Source organism: Oxyura jamaicensis, chromosome 3, assembly GCF_011077185.1.
Source record: "Oxyura jamaicensis isolate SHBP4307 breed ruddy duck chromosome 3, BPBGC_Ojam_1.0, whole genome shotgun sequence".
Classification (NCBI taxonomy): domain Eukaryota; kingdom Metazoa; phylum Chordata; class Aves; order Anseriformes; family Anatidae; genus Oxyura; species Oxyura jamaicensis.
The window spans coordinates 1679018-1699889 of NC_048895.1; the positions used below are offsets into that span (position 1 = coordinate 1679018).

The 20872-nt window shown below is 38.7% G+C and overlaps 1 protein-coding gene and 1 long non-coding RNA gene across 6 annotated transcripts in view; one reads left to right on the forward strand and one right to left on the reverse strand.

The window, feature by feature from the left end:
• The window catches only part of SPTBN1 (spectrin beta, non-erythrocytic 1), a 132406-nt gene extending 122892 nt beyond the window's left edge, over positions 1–9514 (forward strand). For 2 of the 4 annotated variants that reach the window (XM_035320839.1, XM_035320840.1), the window contains exons 31-35: positions 63–126; positions 5291–5529; positions 6833–7006; positions 8756–8798; positions 9143–9514. In XM_035320839.1, coding sequence (XP_035176730.1) covers positions 63–126; positions 5291–5529; positions 6833–7006; positions 8756–8798; positions 9143–9358 — 736 coding nt within the window. In that variant the 3' untranslated portion in view covers positions 9359–9514. Of the gene's footprint in view, positions 1–62; positions 4267–5290; positions 5530–6832; positions 7007–8755; positions 8799–9142 lie in introns of those variants that run through there. The other 2 variants (XM_035320838.1, XM_035320841.1) reach the window with 2 other exon arrangements.
• Positions 5725–20872, reverse strand: part of LOC118163821 — a 16284-nt gene continuing 1136 nt past the window's right edge. Inside the window, exons 2-3 of one of the 2 annotated variants that reach the window (XR_004749203.1) lie at positions 16740–16889; positions 5725–5856 (exon numbers count right to left, since the gene is read on the reverse strand). This is a non-coding gene — a long non-coding RNA (uncharacterized LOC118163821). Of the gene's footprint in view, positions 5857–14101; positions 14227–16739; positions 16890–20872 lie in introns of those variants that run through there. The other variant, XR_004749202.1, reaches the window with a different exon arrangement.

The following is a 20872-nucleotide window of genomic DNA, read 5'->3' on the forward strand; positions in this document are numbered from 1 at the left end:
TTGGTGAAAAAGATGCATGACTTCCAAGAACTTAATATCTTTTCTTTTTCCTTTCTCAACAGGGATGGAACAAAAGGAGAACAGGTTTCCCAGAATGGTTTGCCATCAGACCAGGAATCTCCACGGGTTAGTTACCGCTCCCAAACCTACCAAAACTACAAAAACTTTATTAGCAGACGGACAGCCAATGACCGATCATGGTCTGGACTGTGACATACAGAAACATTTGCAGCAAAAGACACCATTTTTTCAGTATGGTTTACTGGTTCTGGTTTAATCTTTTGGCTTCAGATTTCCTTGCTGCTTTTCTCTTCCTTCCCATCAGTTGATTTTATTTAATTAGCAGCCCCTTGGAAATATATTTTGTTTCACTTTAATCCTTGTTTATTTCAATATCCCCACTGACACTCAGTTGCTTTAAGGTGACACATTTATTTCATGTTATTTACTGTGAGTTTTTCATGTCGTTAATAGTATTAAGATTTTCCAGCTAAACCGTCTTTTATATGAGTAATTGAGATTTAATGAGATTACATCATAATGAAGAAGAGAACTAGAATCTGACAGGTATGACGCATCGAATTATACTAACAGGTTTCAGCACGGCAACATTATTAAATCAGCTGCATTAGAAAGTGAGTTATTCACAAGGCCAAAGACAATACATGCAAGTGAGTTCAGTAGAAAAGGCTGGGAGGGAGGGGAGTGTTGTAACCACCAACAAATTAAAAGCCTTAAGGTTAGCTTTATAACATTCCATGCAGAATGGATTCATTGACTGCAGATAAAAATAAACATGAAATAAACCAATAAAAATAGTTTCTAGATTTATCTTGGAATTTAGTCCTTTTGAAGAGTTGTGATCTTGCTGACTAGCTGTTTTGGGGCCCCATTTTCCCTTGGAGAATTTACGCAACAGTAGTTCCATTGACTGACATTGGAGATACAGTGGTACAAATGAGATTAGGATGCAGACCATTATGGAGAGGTTGTGACACTTTTCTTGGTACATTGGTCTAAGATCCCAGCTCTCTATTTTCTATACATATAGGCTGAATTGTCAATTCCTTCTTGACAGAGGAGGTTCTAGTGGAGTCAGGATGCATGCCAATACTCCTAAATGTGCAGCCGTAGAGATAACAGTAATTATGTATGTTTATTTAAAGCATCACAGTAGTTGAAAACTGGCCTATCTCTTCATTACCTTCCTGCAAAGCCTGCTTGTTCCAATTGATGCTCTGAATTGTGGTAAAACCTGGCACTTCTCTGTCATGTTTTTGAACCTCACTCTCTGAGGTTATGGGAAACACGAGAAGGGCTCCTGGCAGGCTCACATCAGCAGATATTAGAACTTCTACCATTACTGCAAAGGAAATGAAGGTCCCAGTCTAGTACTCTGGGAGGAACTGTCTTTCAGCATAAGGTTACCTTTCAGGTCATCCGTCCCAGTTACTTCTGGGTCTTCACACAGACTCTGTTAACGCTGTTGGATGATAAGCAGTTCTGTCTTTTACTTTCTTTTAAATAAAGCCTTTCAGTTCATCTTCAATATTAATGAGGAAGTGAGATGAGTGTTTTACATTCTAATGTCTATGAAATTTTATGTAGTTGTGGCAAGGAATATGAATCCCAGATCATCATCACCTCGGTGGTTACCACAGTCTTATACATCACCTGTTTGCTTCATTTTTTATTTTATTACCATGATACATAATGCATTTCCATGTTAATCTTTGCCATCTACACTTCACAGTCTTTCATGAGAGCTTTTTAGGTCAGTTCACTGAATCTTGTGTTACAATACATCAGATGTACACAGCTGTATTATTTCTGACTTGAGGCATGAAATATGCTGTAGTTGGTCAGATTTTCTCTGACAACCAGCTGAGCAGTGCAGCTATATTATTATGTATTGGCTAAGCTCATAAAGAGAGAGGTGGTTGAAAGGATGTGCTTCAGTAATTGTACTTTTACTGTAACTTGTCTTTCCACTTCATGATGCATGTTTTTTTTTTCTTTTGTCAGGATAACAAGATATATATTCTTAATGCTTTTTAAATTTTCATATAAAATTATGCAAATGATCTGGTGACTACTTACACCAGTGTTGGGTCTGTGTGCCTTTAAGAGTATGACAGTTCTCAGAGCAGTTTAACTGTAGCTTCAGATACCACAATTTGGGAAGCCTTCAGATGTATTCTGGCTAAAAATTAGTTTGTAAGGGTAATTTATATAGATACATGTTTTTACTTGCATTAGTCCACTTCCATATAGAAATGATACTTACATGATTAAGAAAAATTAATTACGTCATCAATTAAGGTCATCATTTTAGGCACAAGAAGTGTAAGATTTCACCAATTCAGTATGGCTTATGGTTCCGGCTTAAATCATTAAAATGGTTACTTGTGCCAGAACAATACACAAGCTGTCAGCTATTTGCATCTCAAAAGGCAAATATGTCTCTATTATTTAAGCTGTGGTGCAGAGACTTAAGCTGATGACCTGTACTTAATGTTGCTTCAAGCACTGTGAAAATCAAAGGGATGTCTTCAGTCATTGTCACCGGCTGTCTTGTTGCATGTTATACAGTCCTGACTTAAATATACCTCAAGAGTAGTCTCTAGCCACTAAAGAACTCGCAACTAACCTCTCAGTCATGATTAAGAAAACTGTATTCGTGTACGTGATAACTGTTTTGTTGTAACAGTACAGTTTGCTATTAATGTTTGTCCTCTGTTGCGTTGTCTTTGCATGCCCAATGCATGTTTCCATTAAAATTTGTTTAGCTCCTGTTTTTCTCTATTTTCATGACACATTCTTTGCATACCTGTTTATGATTCAGATTTATTTTGCTTGTTTTCTGTTAATTGTAGATAACACATGGAAAGGAAATAAACCTGAAAGAGCATCAATAAAGCTTTTCATAGCCCTTTTACAATCAGCAGCATTTTAAGTAGATTTTACAGGTCTGATTGTGTAATTAAAGTTGGCGGTTACCATTTAAAACCACAGGCTTGTAGATTGCAGCACTGAATTACATGTTACTTAGCATAAAAACATTTTGAGTAGTTGTGCAGTGGCTGCTGTTCTGGAACTTGTCTGTTTTACTTCAGATTAATCATTACAGGTACCCCAAAATCTGTAATATTTTCATATCTTGTCTGTATCACTACAGAAAACATCCTACTTTCAGCATTGGCTTAGCTAATAGGTAGTTCTGGGTAGTTGTGCTGAGTCAACTGCGGTCTATGTAGCATGCAGGCTATACAAGTCTCCAGTAATTCTTTATTGCTGTTCACAAGTGCCTCATATATCTCAGACAGGGATCCTGTCAGTTTAAAAGAAGATTATGTTTGAAGTTCAGTAACAGTCAGTGGTCAGTAAAATTTTCAAAGGGCTCTCCTTTTTCATTAATGTGGTATGTTGGCCATTGATCAGTGCTGGTGGTGATTAATTAATTAAGCATTCTTTGGTGAATCACTGGTTGTGTATTTCACTACCTGTGTTGCAGCAGCAGTGCTGGCAGTGTTTGGATAATCTTCATTCTCACCTATTTATTCCCCCCACCTCCTGCCCTCCTTTAATCAACATTTTTGTTTTATTTTGAGATTTGAATATAAATAGCAGGGTTTGATGGCTTTGACTTAACCTAAATTCGAAGAAGCAGCATCATTGATTTTTACTCCAGCTGGATAACACTAGATAGATCTTCAGTGCAGGGTAGATGTTCCTTCTGATAACTAGGCTGTAAGGCTACATGTCTTTAGGGACAGAGTAAAATAGATATGACTTGAAGTGGAATGTGAGCTGTGATTCTTTCCCTGTTTCAGTGATGTAGTGTCTGTACTCTAGAGATTTAGATTGCTTAAAGGCAGTTAACCAACCCTTCCCATATTCATAGCAAGTTGACACTTAGATCTTTCTAGGTCAATATCTGAGGTACAAAGGTGTGAGGTACAATAATGTATACTTGGCAGGTACAAGAAGTTTTAGACAATGGTGGCAAAATTTAGTTTGTTGCATAATAATTCGGCTGCTTTTGAATTGTCCGGGCTTTTTGCAGAAGTGGGAATGTCTAATTACTGTGCCATTCACAAATACCTGCTTGTCTGCATAAAAACAGTCCAGAATGTTTGTAATCTACTAGAGCATTAGCAGCACTAAGCTTTAGTAACTTGCTAATAATAATAATACACACTGGTTGTGTAACTCCTGAGCTGCTACCAAATGGCTCTACGTGTCAAAGTAATGGTACAAGAAAAACAAAACAAAACAAAACAAAACTGGGACCAAGCTGCATTTCCAAAGTGTATAGCCATTAGGATTCCAATTTAAATGATTTTTGGATGAATGGCTCCTGAAGACGTCGACAGCTTGACCAGTCAGAGCTGCTGGAAACATGGCTGCTCTCTAGGCTATCTCGATCACAGTGCGACAGGCAACGCGATCAACAAAGCAAGTGATGGGCAAGGCCTTGGTTCTGTCTTTGTTTGGGGGTAAATAGCTGTGTGATGGTGTGTGACTGTGGTGGTTTTCAGTTCCTTTAACAAAAATCCAATCCACCTAATAATGAAAGTCTGAAAAAGACCGTGATAAAATGGCATATGACCTCATTTCCCTTGTCTTTAAGATCCAATACCCTAACTGAGATGGTGGAGATGAAATGCATGGTGTAATCTTTCTAATTTCTGCATGTTTTGATTTTGTTGTGTCACTAGGGGAATGGGGGAAGTGGGAAAGGAGCTTTTACAGAAACAAATTCTGCAAATTTTTGTAAATGCTCCTGGGCAATTTTGACATATTTTTCTGTTGACATACAGCTAATACCTTTTATAGACTTTTTATGCCCCAGTAATGTTGTAAATGTATTTAAGGTGGCTGATGTGTATAACTTCTACTGTTCCTCTCAGGTTTGCAGAAAGTGTGATTGTTACTGTTCCAAACATTTGAGTGCTTAGCAACAGAACTGAATGCTCTCATTTTAGGAATAACAATATATAAAAGAATATGAATTGACTAGCAGAGCAAAGCACAGTAAAACTCACACTGAAGTTTAGCAGCTCTTATATTCCTGTCTCTCCACCTATAAAATGAGTACTAATCCATTCATACCTTCTAATTTCCTTGGCCTTCTGTGTCTCCATGGAATGTGAGAAAGATTTTTTTGGCCTGTGTCATTCTCCAGGCAAAGTTTATACACAGCCACATTGTGCAGGGAAACAGATTAACTGCAAGAAACCTCAGTGTCATGAGGCATCTAGCTGAACATTTCTTCTACTGTTCCTAGGTGGCAGAAACTGCAGAAACAAATGAAATGGTCAATGGAGCTGCAGAACAGAGGACAAGTTCAAAAGAGTCTAGTCCTGTTCCTTCTCCAACGGCAGACCGCAAAGCCAAGGCTGCCATTCAGGCCCAGACTGCTGCTACCCTACCAGCCAAAACACAGGAGATTCCTTCAGCTCAGATGGAAGGCTTCTTACATCGTAAACATGAATGGGAGACACACAGCAAGAAAGCCTCCAGCAGGTAGAGTACTTGATGCTTAATGCATGTAATTGCATCCAAACTCACTATGATGTGAGATAGTAAATGTTACCACTGCTGTTACTGTCTTCTCACAGCTCGAAAGTAATTTCCAAGCTTATACTCCTGTTGTTCTAGGAACTGTGTATACATGATCGAACAGTATATTCAATGAAGTTGCTATCTAATGCTACATAGTAGAGAATGCAGTATTAGCCACACTTAGAAGGTGGAAAACAGAGGCATAAAGATACCATGATTTTCCCACTTCACATGATGAATTCATGGCAGTAGTGGGATTTGATTCCCGATCTCTTGAGTTGTATGTTACTACAAGAAAAGAAAAACATGTAGGTGTGAGAACAGAAATGTCCATATTCTTCTGACATCTGTTTGCACGTTAGCACTTTCCACCTACACTGTAATCTGTTTAGAAGCGAAAAGCGGGTGAAGATGATTTTGTGTGCCTTAGTTGAGTCCATTCCTGAGGACTCAATCCTGCAGTTCTCAAACAGGCAAATTTTTTGAGATTCCTGTCTGCAGTGGAAAAGCAGACACTGGTCCTTCATGACCTGAGAAAGCTCTTGAAAGCAGATTTATGACTTGACTAAAAAGAAAAGTATCAACTAGCAAGTAGTGAGCTACACCAACACCTGAGGGATTTGGTCAGAGCTGAGGTGCTCCATAGAGCTCTGTGCAGCTCACGAGTCAGTAAGCTGCATTACAATCCAATCATGATTTTTCTTCAGCTAGAGTTATTTCACAACAGAGAACTACTCTGGGGCAGTGACAGCCACCAGTACTAATATCTCAGGACTTATTTATCTTATTTCTAGTAATTGATCTTTATAGCTGTATTAGAGAATGAAGTAGATGGTGTCTCCAAGAGCATTTTTAACAGTCAAGGATATCATATGCAGTCTGTTCATTAGCTTGCAGCACAATGAGAATTCCTTCTATAATAAAGCATAGTCATTAAAAGGTCAATCAGTTTCTCTCCCAAGGATGTAAACTGCATAGTCTGCCAAATAATCCACCCACTGTTAGGATATGCTAACGTGCTATCACAGAGAGCTCTGGAAATCTATATTTCATTTGGCTCAAAGTCAGGACTTCTGTCTTGAAGTAGTGCCTTTATGAGAGATTTTTTTAATCTGTGTTTTACAGGACATAGTATACTGTATTTCTATCCTCAGACTGAAGTGGTCTCTGTTATCATACAGTAATCATTGTGTTCAGTTTCTCCAGTTCTGCAAGTAAGAGCATTAGACTGACAAGTATTTTTGTTATTTTCCATGTCCTGAAGATCATGGCATAACGTGTACTGTGTCATAAACAACCAAGAAATGGGCTTCTACAAGGATTCAAAAGCTGCTGCTTCTGGCATTCCCTACCACAATGAGATTCCTGTCAGCTTGAAAGAAGCAGTCTGTGAAATAGCAGTCGATTATAAAAAGAAAAAGCATGTGTTCAAGCTAAGGTAAATTTGTCCAAGTATCTTTATGTTAGCTTAAGTTGTGGTGGGTATGTTCACTTGACAAATTTGTTGGCAGGATCCAGCCCAAGAACTGATTGTGAATATTAACTGCAGGATCTGCTTTTCTGAACAGGGTCTTCCCAACACTGGGTACATGGTCCATATCAAAGGTAGCATGCACTGTCAAAATAATCAGTGCACTTTATTTATGTCTAGGAAAAGACTAGGTGTGTATTCCTAAAGTTAAGAGCCTGCATTTAAAAATGCTGAACTTTCCAGGTATCGATGACATTTTGAGGTTTTGAACATGTAGTTACAGACCATTCATACTGAAGTGTATGAAGTACTTAGTGTTCAAAGTATTTTTAAAAAGCTTTTATTTCTGAAGCCTTGTGTTGTTTTACTGATCGATCTTTTAGTGCCCGCAGTTAAAAGATACTTTACTAGTACACAGCTGTTAGGTGATTCTTTCAGAGGAGACTCACTTTATGAACTGATCCCATTGTGGAATCCAAGATGGAATATTTTTCTAAGTTGATATAGATGCAAGAATCCTCTAAATTTGATATAATCCATATTTAGGGAAACTTGCTGTTAACCTTTTTGAACATAGCCTGCAGCTATGTGATTCATCCTCCATGTTATTTCAAACAACTCTGAACTGATAATTCCAAATATGAACTTAGGCAGAAAAAGCAATTGCCCTTCCTTCCCTGTCACCTGTATCAGGTCTCTTGGGTAACTGCATAAAGCTTATTTTCTTCACTCCTTCTCATTAGAAGAATTCCCCAGAGAGTTATGCTGGCTCATTGTGGCAAAACTCTTTTTCCAAGCCGAGAAGGAGAACACCTGAGAGGCTCAGTTCTGCAAAGGGTGAGGTCTCTAGATCTCACTTGCAGGCAAATCTCTCACTAAAAGGGCTAGTGGAAAATACACTGGAAATATTCTCCTTTATTGTTTAAAGAAGAAAGACAGGCATAGTTACATTCTTCCAAGTGTCTTACTTTACATTAATGTTATTTTACTGATGAATACTTAATTTCATTCCATAAATAGATTTTAAAATGCTTTCATTTTCTGGGGAAAGCTCAGGAAGCATGCAATGCCGTTCCCACTGACTCTGCTTCTGACTTGTTTCAATGCCTGTAGTTATTCAGTCCTTTTTTATTAATATATGTCTTCACATAAATCATTTCATATATTCCAGTTAAACCCTCTGAGTAAAATCAGCAGAGAAAGCAGCAGCAGCTACTCATGAATCATATACAGTACAGTATCTTGAGTCATCACCACAGTACTTACGACAGCAGGGCAGCTGCAGAATTTTGACAGGTTTCTACAAAAGCAGTGAAAACTCTGGGTGTTGTTTGTGACTTCTGTCTTTTTAAAGTATTGAATAAACTTTTATACTATCGTTTCCAAAAGAGAAGAGATCTGCCTGAAAGAGCAAGTACTGAAACAGCAGTCACCAGCTGCTGAAGATGGCAACCTCCCTCTGCAGTGCATCCTGACATACTGGAACACATCCACTATCATAAGCATGTATAGAGACCAGAATACAGTGTGTGTGGCTGCATCTGCATGATAGTATGAGATACTAAAACATTAGTTGTTGGGGTGTATTTGTGTGTATGTAGATGTTATGACTGTCCCATATGTCTCAGTCTGATTACATACTGTAATTAAAAAAGCATGAGTTGTACCAGTGTGACCATTACTAAACTAAATTTGTGATGGCGGTTTTCTCTGCAGATTGACTGATGGCAATGAATACCTCTTCCAAGCCAAAGACGATGTAAGTTTGTTTTTCTCACTGTGCATTACTGATGTGGAATCTGTGCTGTTGTACAACTGGGTAAAAAAAAAATGCAAAGAGCCTGGGATACACTTTGATTTCCTGGTGTTGAATCATGTATGTGTGTGTGCGTTACGTTTAGATTCAGAAGCTCCCACAGACAAACCAGGGCTTCTCAGATACAAGATACAGCTTGTAGTAGACAGCCCCTGCCAGATGATGAGTTAGGACTGTGTTTAATTTCCCACTTCTATCCATTCCACATCTCCAATGTTGAATGAATGAGAGAGAGAGCATGTGGTGCACAGATTTTAACAGCTTTCTACCTTTGGGTCTTCTTGAAGGAGGAGATGAACACGTGGATTCAGGCCATCACATCAGCTATCTCATCTGATAAAATCGAAGTGTCCCCGACCACTCAGAGCACTCCAGCTTCCAGCCGTGCCCAGACCCTGCCTGCCAGTGTCACGATAACCAGCGAGTCCAGTCCTGGCAAGAGGGAGAAAGACAAAGAGAAAGATAAAGAGAAAAGATTCAGCCTTTTTGGTAAAAAGAAGTGAACTCCATCTCCACACACTGCACTTCTCTGACCGTTCCAGTGGAATTCCAGCATGCGAGCTCAGAACCAATACGTTACTCTCTGTGCCTCATGTTCCTCAATGTGATTGACATTTTTTTATTTATAGAGCGTTTTAAAATAAAAAGCCAACAAAAAAGAATCTAAAGTTACAAATGTGTATGAGGTGCATTGGGCAGCTTCTGTAGGAGAGGGAGGACCAGGTTTGGGGGTTTGTTTTTTTTTTGTTTTGTTTTTGTTTTGTTTTGTTTTGTTTTTTAAATGAAGTTAATGTAGATTAGATCTTAATATTTAAACTGTTCCTCAATTTTGTGAGGCTGTCTTGGAAAATAACCCACTCCTAGTGCTATTGGTATGCAAGGCAGCGGTGCTTTCGAATCTACTGTGCACATCAAAAAACAATGTACAAATTTTCAAAAATGTTCACTTCCATTTAAGGTTGTTATGCCGAGTCTTGACTAGTAGAGCCTCCCATTACAATTCTAACATTTATTAAAATGATAGTGTATTATCTTTGCTGTAACAGAGTGCAGGTATGCATTAACTTACAGACAAACCATTTATATCCTGGCATTGGTTATTAACACAACCTGAAGCTTTTCTGCATCAAGTACGACAGATAAGAATGTTGGTGAATGAGATGGATTAGCAGGCTGATACAGTTTTAAATAATCTGTAATTTCCAATTTTTTTTTTTTGCCGAAATACATTATATTGTATGTTTCAGATAATTCTAGTACAAAGTATAATAAGACTAGATGTATAATAAACCCTTTAAAATCATTGATAAGTGTAAAAGTGGAACTGAAGCATTTACTGGAAAAGTAATGTTACTCAAATGGTTACTTGCTTGTCAGCTACAGCACTGTGTGTTATAATTTTGCTACATTACCTTGCTATTTGATACATAGTGTGCATTTCTGTCACTGTAACTATTGTAATGAAAAATTTTCATCTTACTGCACAATCAAAAATTACATTTAATAGGAATGAACTTTCAATGACTGGGCCTGTAGTCAAGAGTAGTACTGGAACTGGCTTTCAGTTGTATTGAACTGTACCTCTAGACTTTTACCCTATCTGTTAAATATATGCTATGTCATTAAATGCTTTTAAAACTAAATATGCTGGTTAAGTTTCTTATTTCATTTCTGATAATGTTAAATCATAATTTTGAAAGAGGATCAAAAATAAAGTTATTTTAAAATGTCATCTCTCCTGTGCACTGAAACTAATGTCTTAAAGTGTAATTCCATTTTTTGTGTGAAAATTCATACTGAAATAATTTCTTTCTTGCCACTTTTCCTTACCTTTCCTTTTCCTTCAATTCCCACCTGCCATCCCTTTCATCCTGCCCCCCAGATAGTGCCAAAGAAAGAGAATAAAGGGAGAGGGGATGGAATTAAATCAATGTTTCAGTAAAATGTTTCAAGGTTAATATTTTTTGTTGGAAAAAAAAATCCAGCAGGAAAAAAAAAAAAGGAAGGAAGGGCTTGAGCAACTGAATGAGTTACCTGAATGTGTACCTGATTGATGGAAATATCCGTGTATTAGTTTGAAGCAAATTATTTTAAGTAGGCCTGGTTCTCCTACTTTCTACTTACCCTATAGTAGTTTGCTCAAGTGCTTAAGCTCTCAGTAAATCAGGCAGTAAATGAATTTTATAATTTACTGAGGTGTTGTTGTCCAGCCCAATTTAATTTCACTGATATTGTGTTAATTTTTTAAATATCGCTCTCTTGAGATACAGCCACCCTTGCTTTCCTGTGAGGACGTATATTTAATGCAGCTAAGGTGAGTTCCAAAGCTCAGCATTTCCTTGACCTTTCCAACATTTTGAAGACTTAGCATATTTTCAGAATTTTCTATAGGTTCATGACATCTGGGGAACCATGTGAAAGGAAAAGCTCCCAGAAGACCAAATAGGAATTGAAAATTTAAAAATCACTGAAATATAGAACCTGTTGTTATTATTATTATTATTATTATTATTATTGTGAATACTGAAATACCCTCAAATACAATTTTAGATGGCAAGTACATACAGTGCAAGCAAGCACATTTCTAAAGCAGTTTCTGGAACATATGACTAATACAGTGTCTTAATTCTTTTTATGGATTGTACTGTTTTATGGATTGTCTTTGTTTTCTGAAGTTTTGGGTTATTAAACAACTGAATATTCATGCACGAGTTTTTACTCCTGTAATAAAATATTGTTCCAGTCCAAATATTAGTAAAATGTAGGATAATACCACCAGTCCTGTAAAAATGTAATACAATAAAAAAATGAGGTTTAATGTCAGAATATGAAACTCTTAGTTGATAAAAATGCATGAAAATGTTGATGTCTGTTGATGCCTTGCTATCTTTGTCACTGCAACAAAGCTATTACAATAGCTAAGTCATTTAGAAGATCAATCTTTACTGCCAGTTGTGTGAGAAGTTGATTATGCCTTCAGAATTCTGTTTTTCTTGCCTCTTACCTCAAGTTGTTCCTGAAAACTACCTGAGTAAAGTCCTTTCTGCTTAATAACTAATTTCAAGTTGCTGAGGAACAAGAGTGAATTCTGAAAAGTCTCACGTAGTTTCCCTTTTGAGTGTAAGTTATAAGTGTGCCATGAGGGTCGCAATTTCCATGCAGAGGGAATTGGTGGGACAGGAAGAGCATCCTCTGACAAAGCCAGGTCAAAAAGACGAGTCTTGGGTTAATATGGTCCCATCCTGTTTAAATGCTGAATACCTTCAGCAGAGCTGCACTTTCATGAAGGGGACAGGGTGCTTAACAGGTGCTGGAGCCCCTGCAGAAGTTCAGGGCAGCCCTCTTTTGTTGTAGGTATGTTAGTTTCAGAAGCGGGTGCTTTTGTGAAGGATCTGCTGAAAAATATTAGATGAAGAAAAGTAGCATGGATGACAGAAATGAGACTGAAACTGGGGCAGGTTGTTGCTGCCACTGTTGTTAACCATTGGAGTGGTGCAATCCAAAGAGTTACATAGCCATCTCTAAACATGGTTAGACCCCCTTGATGGACGGGAGTCATACTTCTTCCAATTACCACAGTGAAGAAAAATGAGGATTTCTAGTACAGCTTAAGACTGTACTGCAGTTTCTTTATGTCGGTACATTTTCCCAGGTAATCAATTTTTAAGTTGCATTGCAAAAGTAATGTACAAGTTGAATCTTAAAGTTTTCATAGAAAATTAATGGAAGCCAACCACTTTTCAGGTACATTGCCACCATTGTTGGGGAGACATCATCCCCTAGCCAGGACTGTCTCCCTTCCTTTTTTTTTGCCTTGGTGAGTGCTTTATATTGAAGTCCAAGCTGGGTAGGTGTTCACAGAGCTGCACCTGAATGTTCTTCCCTACATCCTCATGAATCATGTACAGTGAGGATAAAAACACCAAAATTTGTGAGCCATGGGAATTAAGCATATGTTGAGTAGGAGGGTTTTCTTTTAGATTGATGCAAATAATCTATTAATCCATCTGTTCTGCATAGAGAATATGTTCTGTTGTAGAGATCCACTCTGTATGAGGAAAATTAATGGTAAAGTAACAGAAATGTATGATTAAATTCTGTTCCTGTGAAATTCTGTTTTAGACTGTTTTTCACTTCACTGTGTTTCTCTTGATTATGACTGAGTTTGCAGAGAATGGACTGTAAATGTGTAGGGTCTTTACGAATATACTTTTGTAATAAATAGCTTGCAGGTCTAATACCATGATGCCTCTTATTTGTGGATGTTTTTTCTACCTTCACTAAGCATAGGTGGCTGAGTAAAAACAGAAATTTAATGAATTGGAACAAATATTTGTCCTTTTCATTCAAAATAAAAAGAGGGGTACTGTGCTAAGTTATAGCCTTAATGTTGAAAAATTACTGGAAAAAAGCAGAACTCAGCTCTGCTGATGCTACAGCACTATCTGTAGACGGAACAACAGAGTACATCCTGACAAGAGGAATTGAAGTTCTCAGCCAGCTGAAGAGGAAGAAGGGTTCGGCTTGTTTTCTATGGCCTGGTATCAAGAACATGTCTTTTGAGGTCAATCAGAATATAATGCTAAGGTAAGAAAGCACTTTGTTCCTAATGCAGCAAAGGACAACATCAGAATTTGAATTGTGCTTGTGACTATGTACATGCAGGCTGCTTGTTCTTCAGCAAGACTGGGATTTGCCTCTTCTAATCGCATTCTTTGTTTCATAATAAACTCCCCATGGGTAGACGCCCAGATCCCCATGATCCAAGAGAGCTCTTTGTTCCACGTACAACCAATCGAGTTTATTTGCAAACTAAGCTGATTTGGTAGTTGGGCAGGAGAACATAGATAAGTTAGGAATAGCAATACAGCCTTTCCGACTGTAATAATGAATGTCTGGCTCCTGTTGGTGGGAGCCAGACAGAAAGCTGAGCTGAAGATGTTTAGCACTCAACAGTTGTATTGAGGCTATCCTAATTCTCAAACTACGACAATATGCTGCCTGTGGTGCACTTCACTTTACTGTTCATTTCACTGCCTCCTAAGCAGCTTGGTTTTACAAACTCGTTAGTGACCTGGCCAGCAAATCCCTCCTTTGATTCCTTTAATCTTGGCATCTCAGTTTCCCTGAGGAGCCCTGACAGCACTGAAACCTGCTTGTTAGCACTTTAACATTTAAAGCAGTAGACTTCACATATACTATAAATTGCCATCTCCTCCACTCCTCCCATTTGGTTATCTGAGAGCGGGGCTACTACAAGGCAAAAGCTGCAGCATGGCTGTGAGCACCCCAGTAACTACCGAAATGGAAGGGAAAATACAGTGGAGTAGGCTCCTGTTCAGTGTGTTCTTCCCAGACAGGCAAAGCCCTTCTGCAAAGGTAAATCAGACACAGGAGCCAGGACCTGTCCAGGGCAAAAGATTTCTAGCATAGATAACTGATAATGTGCCACAGAGCTATCACAAGTTGGGGCTGCCGGAGAAGTTACCAGAAAGGTAATTTAAAGGCAAAAGTACTGCCTGCTTATGATCCCTAGCAGAAGCTTTCTCCCCAGAATGTTGAAAATACACCATAGTTTAGTACTTTGTATGTGCTTGTTAGTTAATTTAGTATTTATTCTTTTTTCTTTAAGACAAAAAAATCTAAACATCTGCCAATAAAATGCAAACAGGCCTTCATGTCCAATTTAAAACATCCCTTTTCTGACAAATATTCACCTTAAAAATAAGTTTTGATATGTAGACATATGCAATAAATACAACTGTTTTCTCATCTCCTGCTTTCTATTGCAGAAAAGTTAAAAAAAAAATAAAGAAACAGTTACTTTCTTCCTAGTATAATAATCATAATAGTTCGACACTTTCAGATAGATAGGTGGGCAGTTTTATTTTTGACTTCCTAGGCTCCTTTTAAAGAACACTTCATATTTGTTCATGTCTAGTCCTAGTTATTGTACTAGAGAGACAAAATTTCACACTGTATGAGATCTATTAATGCTGGGCCATCACTTACCTAGCAAGATACTGCTCCCAGTCTATGTATCCAAATATTTCTATATTTGGATATAAATGATATGATTGGGCAAGATCCTACTTTTGCATGGCTTTACTTGTTTTTGTTTCTCCTCAATTTAAAATGTACCATAAAAATGACTATAGTTGCTCGTTAGGTAGTAATCATTTTTCAACACACAGATAGCAAAGCTTGCCAGTTTTAATTCATTCTGATTTTGCAAGGCATATGAAACTAACATGTCAAAAAAAAAAAAAAAAAAAAGTGCAAAATATTCTTCAATGTCCTTAAAAGACTCAAATCATCAGTTCGCCTTGACCATGCTGTCTCTGCTGAAACTTGTTTAACGGTAACAATACTGTTCTGATTTGCCCCTTGTTCCACATTCTGTATAACTCAAATGGACATTTAATGCCAGCACATCATTCAGGTTAGCAAATTGGTTTCTAATGAATAACTCTCAGAATGCATAGAAAATATCTGCAAGCCCTTTGTGTTCTGTAAATAATGCGTGTGCTGCTTTGGAACATTTGTCCAATCCTAGACGTCAAATGAAATTAACCATTTTAGATAGTATTTCACTACCCAGAACATAAACAATAACCATAATGACATGGGTGATGGTTCTTTAACTGAGAAGACTGGCAGTTAATGACATGCAGGCCCTGATTTAACATGATATAGATCTATGTTGTTTTTTATCAACAGTGGTTTTATCTTTTTGTGTTTTTTGTTTGTTTGTTTGTTTGTTTGTTTTTAATTTAATAACATAGTCTTGGTGCTTCTATTTCTTCTTGCACAAACTAATGCTTGTGGCTGTGCATATCTACCTCACAAAACTTAATTTAATATTTTATAATTTAACACATGCATATCACATTAAGGTACTTTCGAAACATCTTTTTCTGCCTTGTCAAGATGTAAGAGAATATTTTTTCTTTAAATATGGGATAGAAAATGTTGTCTCCATATGTTGAAAAGTAAAATAATAGTCACGATTTGATTTAACTCACTAAGCAACAAACCTGCAGAAGGGCTAGTGCTTTAATCCACTTTTGTACTTAATTTCTTTTACAACTTCTAAATAATAGAACAAAATATGTTGTGGAATTATTCATTTAATGTGTGATTTCTTGAGTTATATCTCTCAATTAAATACCCAAGGAAAAACTTCAAGGTTTTTGTTTTTGCTTTTCCTGTAGCGTTATCATAATTTCAACTGCTCTATCTGATTCTTTCTGTACAATATGCATGAACATAGTTAAGGCTTGGTTCATCCTCTTCTGAGTCATAAACTGAACTCTTAACTTTTCATGAAGACCACTGCATCTGGTTCAACTACAGATAACAGGCTAAGCAAACAGGACTAGCTTCTCAGCTGCAGTTACTTCGCAGAGCTCTGTCTGTACATAGCAGCACTCTCTGCATTGTCAGCACCTAGCTGAGGAGTCAGCATTCAGCGCATGAGGCTATAATCCATTTTCTCCCCTACTGCTGAATGTAATTTATCCCATTGTCAAGCAATTTTCTCTAGCCTTGTGACAGCAATTCAATGAATTCTAGTGGATTATTGTTCTTTGCTTCAAAGGATTTTAAACAAGATTAAAGTAAAAATAAGGTGAGATATAGAACAAAAATACAATTCAATATTGTAAATGCTGTAGCGTAGGGGACAAACAGTGAGAATAAAGAGAAATATATTGCAACATAGATCAACTAAATGCAAAAAGCAAAATAGTTAGGTATTTTGCTCCTTGTTCAGCTTGTACCCTGTTGCTCTGCATTCTAACAGCTGCCCAGCAGGACTGAGATGCCTTGTAACATGTGCTAATGCTATCAAAGCAAATCTAGATTAGTTGTGTGCGCCATCACCTGTCATCTGAGTCTCTCAGCGCAGCCAAGGCAGCAGAGTAGCTTCATGCAGCCCACGTGATCACATCTGCAGTGTGTCATAATGCAGCATACGCAGTGTGCACCCGGAGCAGCCCAACGGGGAGAGCTTCTGCTTCTCAGTCATCACACCTGCAAGATAGTCCAGAACAGATCAGGAAACTGTAAATGGCCTACTGTGTGAGATAATATCAATTTATTCTATAAAGTACAGAATGACAGATTTTGTGCATAAGTATCTATTTCATAATGAGTTTTCTCTTACTTTTTGAGCTCAGCATGCTGATTAGCCAAGTGACTGTGAGCATCAAAAACATAACAGTTTAATTACACCTGCTTTTCTATGTTTGAAATATTATTAATTTGCTTATTAAAATAATCAATCTCACAATCTTTAAATTACATGAAATGCTGTGGTGGTTCATGATGTCGAAAATGTTTGGGCCTAATATGAACATTTATATGATATGAATATATGAATAATATGAATATTTTGTGGTGAATGGAGTCAAATCCAGTTGGAGGCCGGTCACTAGTGGAGTCCCCCAGGGCTCGGTACTGGGACCGGTCCTCTTTAACATCTTCATCGATGATCTGGATGAGGGGATCGAGTGCGCCAACAGCAAGTTTGCAGACGATACCAAGTTAGGTGCGTGTGTCGATCTGCTCGAGGGTAGGAAGGCTCTGCAGGACGATCTGGATAGGCTGGACCGATGGGCCGAGGCCAACGGTATGAAGTTCAACAAGGCCAAGTGCCGGGTCCTGCACCTGGGGCACAACAACCCCAAACAGCGCTACAGGCTGGGAGATGAGTGGTTAGAAAGCTGCCTGGCAGAGAAGGACCTGGGAGTGATGGTTGACAGTCGGCTGAATATGAGCCAGCAGTGTGCTCAGGTGGCCAAGAAGGCCAGCAGCATCCTGGCCTGTATAAGAAACAGTGTGGCCAGCAGGACTAGGGAAGTGATTGTCCCACTGTACTCGGCTCTGGTGAGGCTGCACCTCGAGTACTGCGTTCAGTTTTGGGCCCCTCGCTACAAGAAGGACATGGAGGTGCTTGAGCAAGTCCAGAGAAGGGCAACGAAGCTGGTGAAGGGTCTGGAGAACAAGGCTTACGAGGAGCGGCTGAGGGAGCTGGGGTTGTTCAGCCTGGAGAAGAGGAGGCTCAGGGGTGACCTTATCGCTCTCTACAGGTACCTGAAGGGAGGCTGTAGCGAGGTGGGGGTTGGTCTATGCTCCCATGTGCCTGGTGACAGCACAAGTGGGAATGGGCTAAAGTTGTGCCAGGGGAGGTTTAGGTTGGATATTAGGAAGAACATCTTTACTGAACGGGTTGTTAGGCACTGGAATAGGCTGCCCAGGGAAGTGGTTGAGTCACCATCCCTGGAGGTCTTTAAAAGACGTTTAGCTGTAGAGCTTAGGGATATGGTTTAGTGGAGGACTTGTTAGTGTTAGGTCAGAGGTTGGACTGGGTGATCTTGGAGGTCTCTTCCAACCTAGACTATTCTGTGATTCTGTGATTCTGTGAACTTTCTTACTACTTTCTTACTGATACTGCTATTATTTTACTACCACACCTAGCTGAGAAAAACTGTCCCTTGTTCTCAGAGTACCATCATTATCCATGAGAGGTCACTCTAGCCAGAGAGATGCTTAACTGTAAGAGAGAGATCTGCTCTCACCTGCACAATACACCTGAATAATCAAGCAGTTTGGGCACTCGCCCTACTGGTCTTGACTGTAAATTAGCTATTCATATCTAACGGGGCTAGATTCTGTACTCCTAAGGAAATGGAAGAAAAAAGATTGACAATGACTACTCACATCAATCCATATTTTTTAAATGGCTGTTCACTATAATACCGTGAAGAGGAAGAAAATGTGTTTCAAAATAAACTTTTTTTCTTATTTTTATTTTCTCTGCATTTTCTCAATACAATAAATTGGAAGTTTGCACTAGATTCTAACAGGGCAGAGAGCATATCTTGGAAAACCAGGCAAATAATGTTTAAAACTTTCTTGGTTTATTAATAAAAAAAATAGAATTGAACTCTACAAACTGCGGTCCCTATCTTGGATATCATCAGCATGCTGAAATCACAGTGAAATAAAAAAGGTGCTCCCCTCGCTACACGAAGGACATGGAGGTGCTCAAGCGAGTCCAGAGAAGGGCAACGAAGCTGGTGAGGGGTCTGGAGAACAAGGCTTACGAGGAGCGGCTGAGGGAGCTGGGGTTGTTCAGCCTGGAGAAGAGGAGGCTCAGGGGTGACCTTATTGCACTCCACAGGTACCTGAAAGGAGGCTGTAGTGAGGTGGGGTTGGTCTATGCTCCCATGTGCCTGGTGACAGCACAAGTGGGAATGGGCTAAAGTTGTGCCAGGGGAGGTTTAGGTTGGATGTTAGGAAGAAGTTCTTTACTGAACGGGTTGTTAGTCACTGGAATAGGCTGCCCAGGGAAGTGGTTGAGTCACCATCCCTGGAGGTCTTTAAAAGACGTTTAGATGTAGAGCTTAGGGATATGGTTTAATGGAGGACTTGTTAGTGTTAGGTCAGAGGTTGGACTGGGTGATCTTGGAGGTCTCTTCCAACCTAAATGATTCTGTAGTTCTCAGAAACAAAGTTTGAATCAGACCACATGTGTGAAATTTGAAAGTTAAGAAATGTTAGGGTGGAAAATTTAGATTTCTTGCAAAGATCTGGATTACAGGAGGCTGTTACTTTGTTTTTAATATTTGATAGTTTTGATTAAATAAATGCTTTATTTATAGCAGATGAAATTGTTCTCAGAAAATATCTGTACCTATAACCACTGCCATGTATAAAACTTCAAAGAAAGTCCAACACTGGCAATCACCTAGCTGAAGAAATAGGAGATGTATACAATAGAATTTTATATATATATACATATATATTTATAATGGTAAGTCAGAAGTCAGTACCAGTCACACTGCTGCCAGGGATGCCAGTACCAGAACACCAAGACACCCCCAGTAAAGCACATGATGCACAAAGCTCATGTGCCTGTCTCTTTCAGCAAGATATAGCAGGTAGAAATTTAAAGAATAAAAGTTGCCACCAAAAATCCTGCTGTTCATTTCTCCTTCTTCATTTCTTAATTATAAAGCAGAGAAGTGATTGGAGGAAGGGCCAACATTTTACAGAGCCTGTTGTGGTCTAGATGATCAAAGGATGAGTATATACACTTTATTCCCTCTGATTCTGTAGATTAAATATAACCTGGAAACAGTCTGTATTATCTTTTCCACAGAGACCATTATCTTTGAAATCCAGCTATTTTCTTTATCCCCTCATGGTAAAAGAAAGGCAGTGAAAACTATCCCAGCCATTGTCTTCTGAATAAAATGGAAAGATAGCACTACATAATTCTCAAGAGAATGAAGAGCTGGATTCTCTTAACTTGGAAAAGAAATGTCAAATTTTAAAAGTTATGTAAACTTGTGGCAAGATTTAGGCATGTCTCAGATGAATCACCATAGGAAGGAAGCTGAGTCAAGTCAATGACAGCCAGGATACTTAGCTGAAAGAAAGGGGACACCTCCATCCTTCCTGTGACAGAAAAAAATCTGCAGGGAAGATCAAGATCTCTGTAACGGTGACAGCAGTTTTGAATAGATTGGTGAATTTCCATGAAAAGATTACAGAAAGACAACCCCAAACGCATGCCTGGATAAAGGCTGGCAATAACCCATCAGAGATTCTCCGGAAGACCCTTCAAGCAGGAGGTATGGCTGTGAGCTGCGCTGTGTTAGGCATGCAGAGGTTCTGCAGCTGTACGGTGCTCAGCCAGGCTGGGGCTCTGCGCACCACTCTGTGTGCTCTGCACCTCTGGGCTCTGAGCAGGGATGAGCACAGCAGACTAAGACAGATGGTTTTATTGATCTGCTCTCCGTGGCAGTCCTGGACTGCACTCAAGAAATACAGCAAAATGAATATATTGTGGTTGGTTGGTCTGGCTTTCTCTCTAGGCTAGGATTTGAAAGAATATAGTATGTCTGATCCTTCAGAAAAGAGCTTGCATTGAGTCTGAGGACGGAAAAGGCTCACTTTTTTCACTTTTTTTTTTTTTTTTTTTTTTTTTTTTTTTTTTTTTTTTTTTT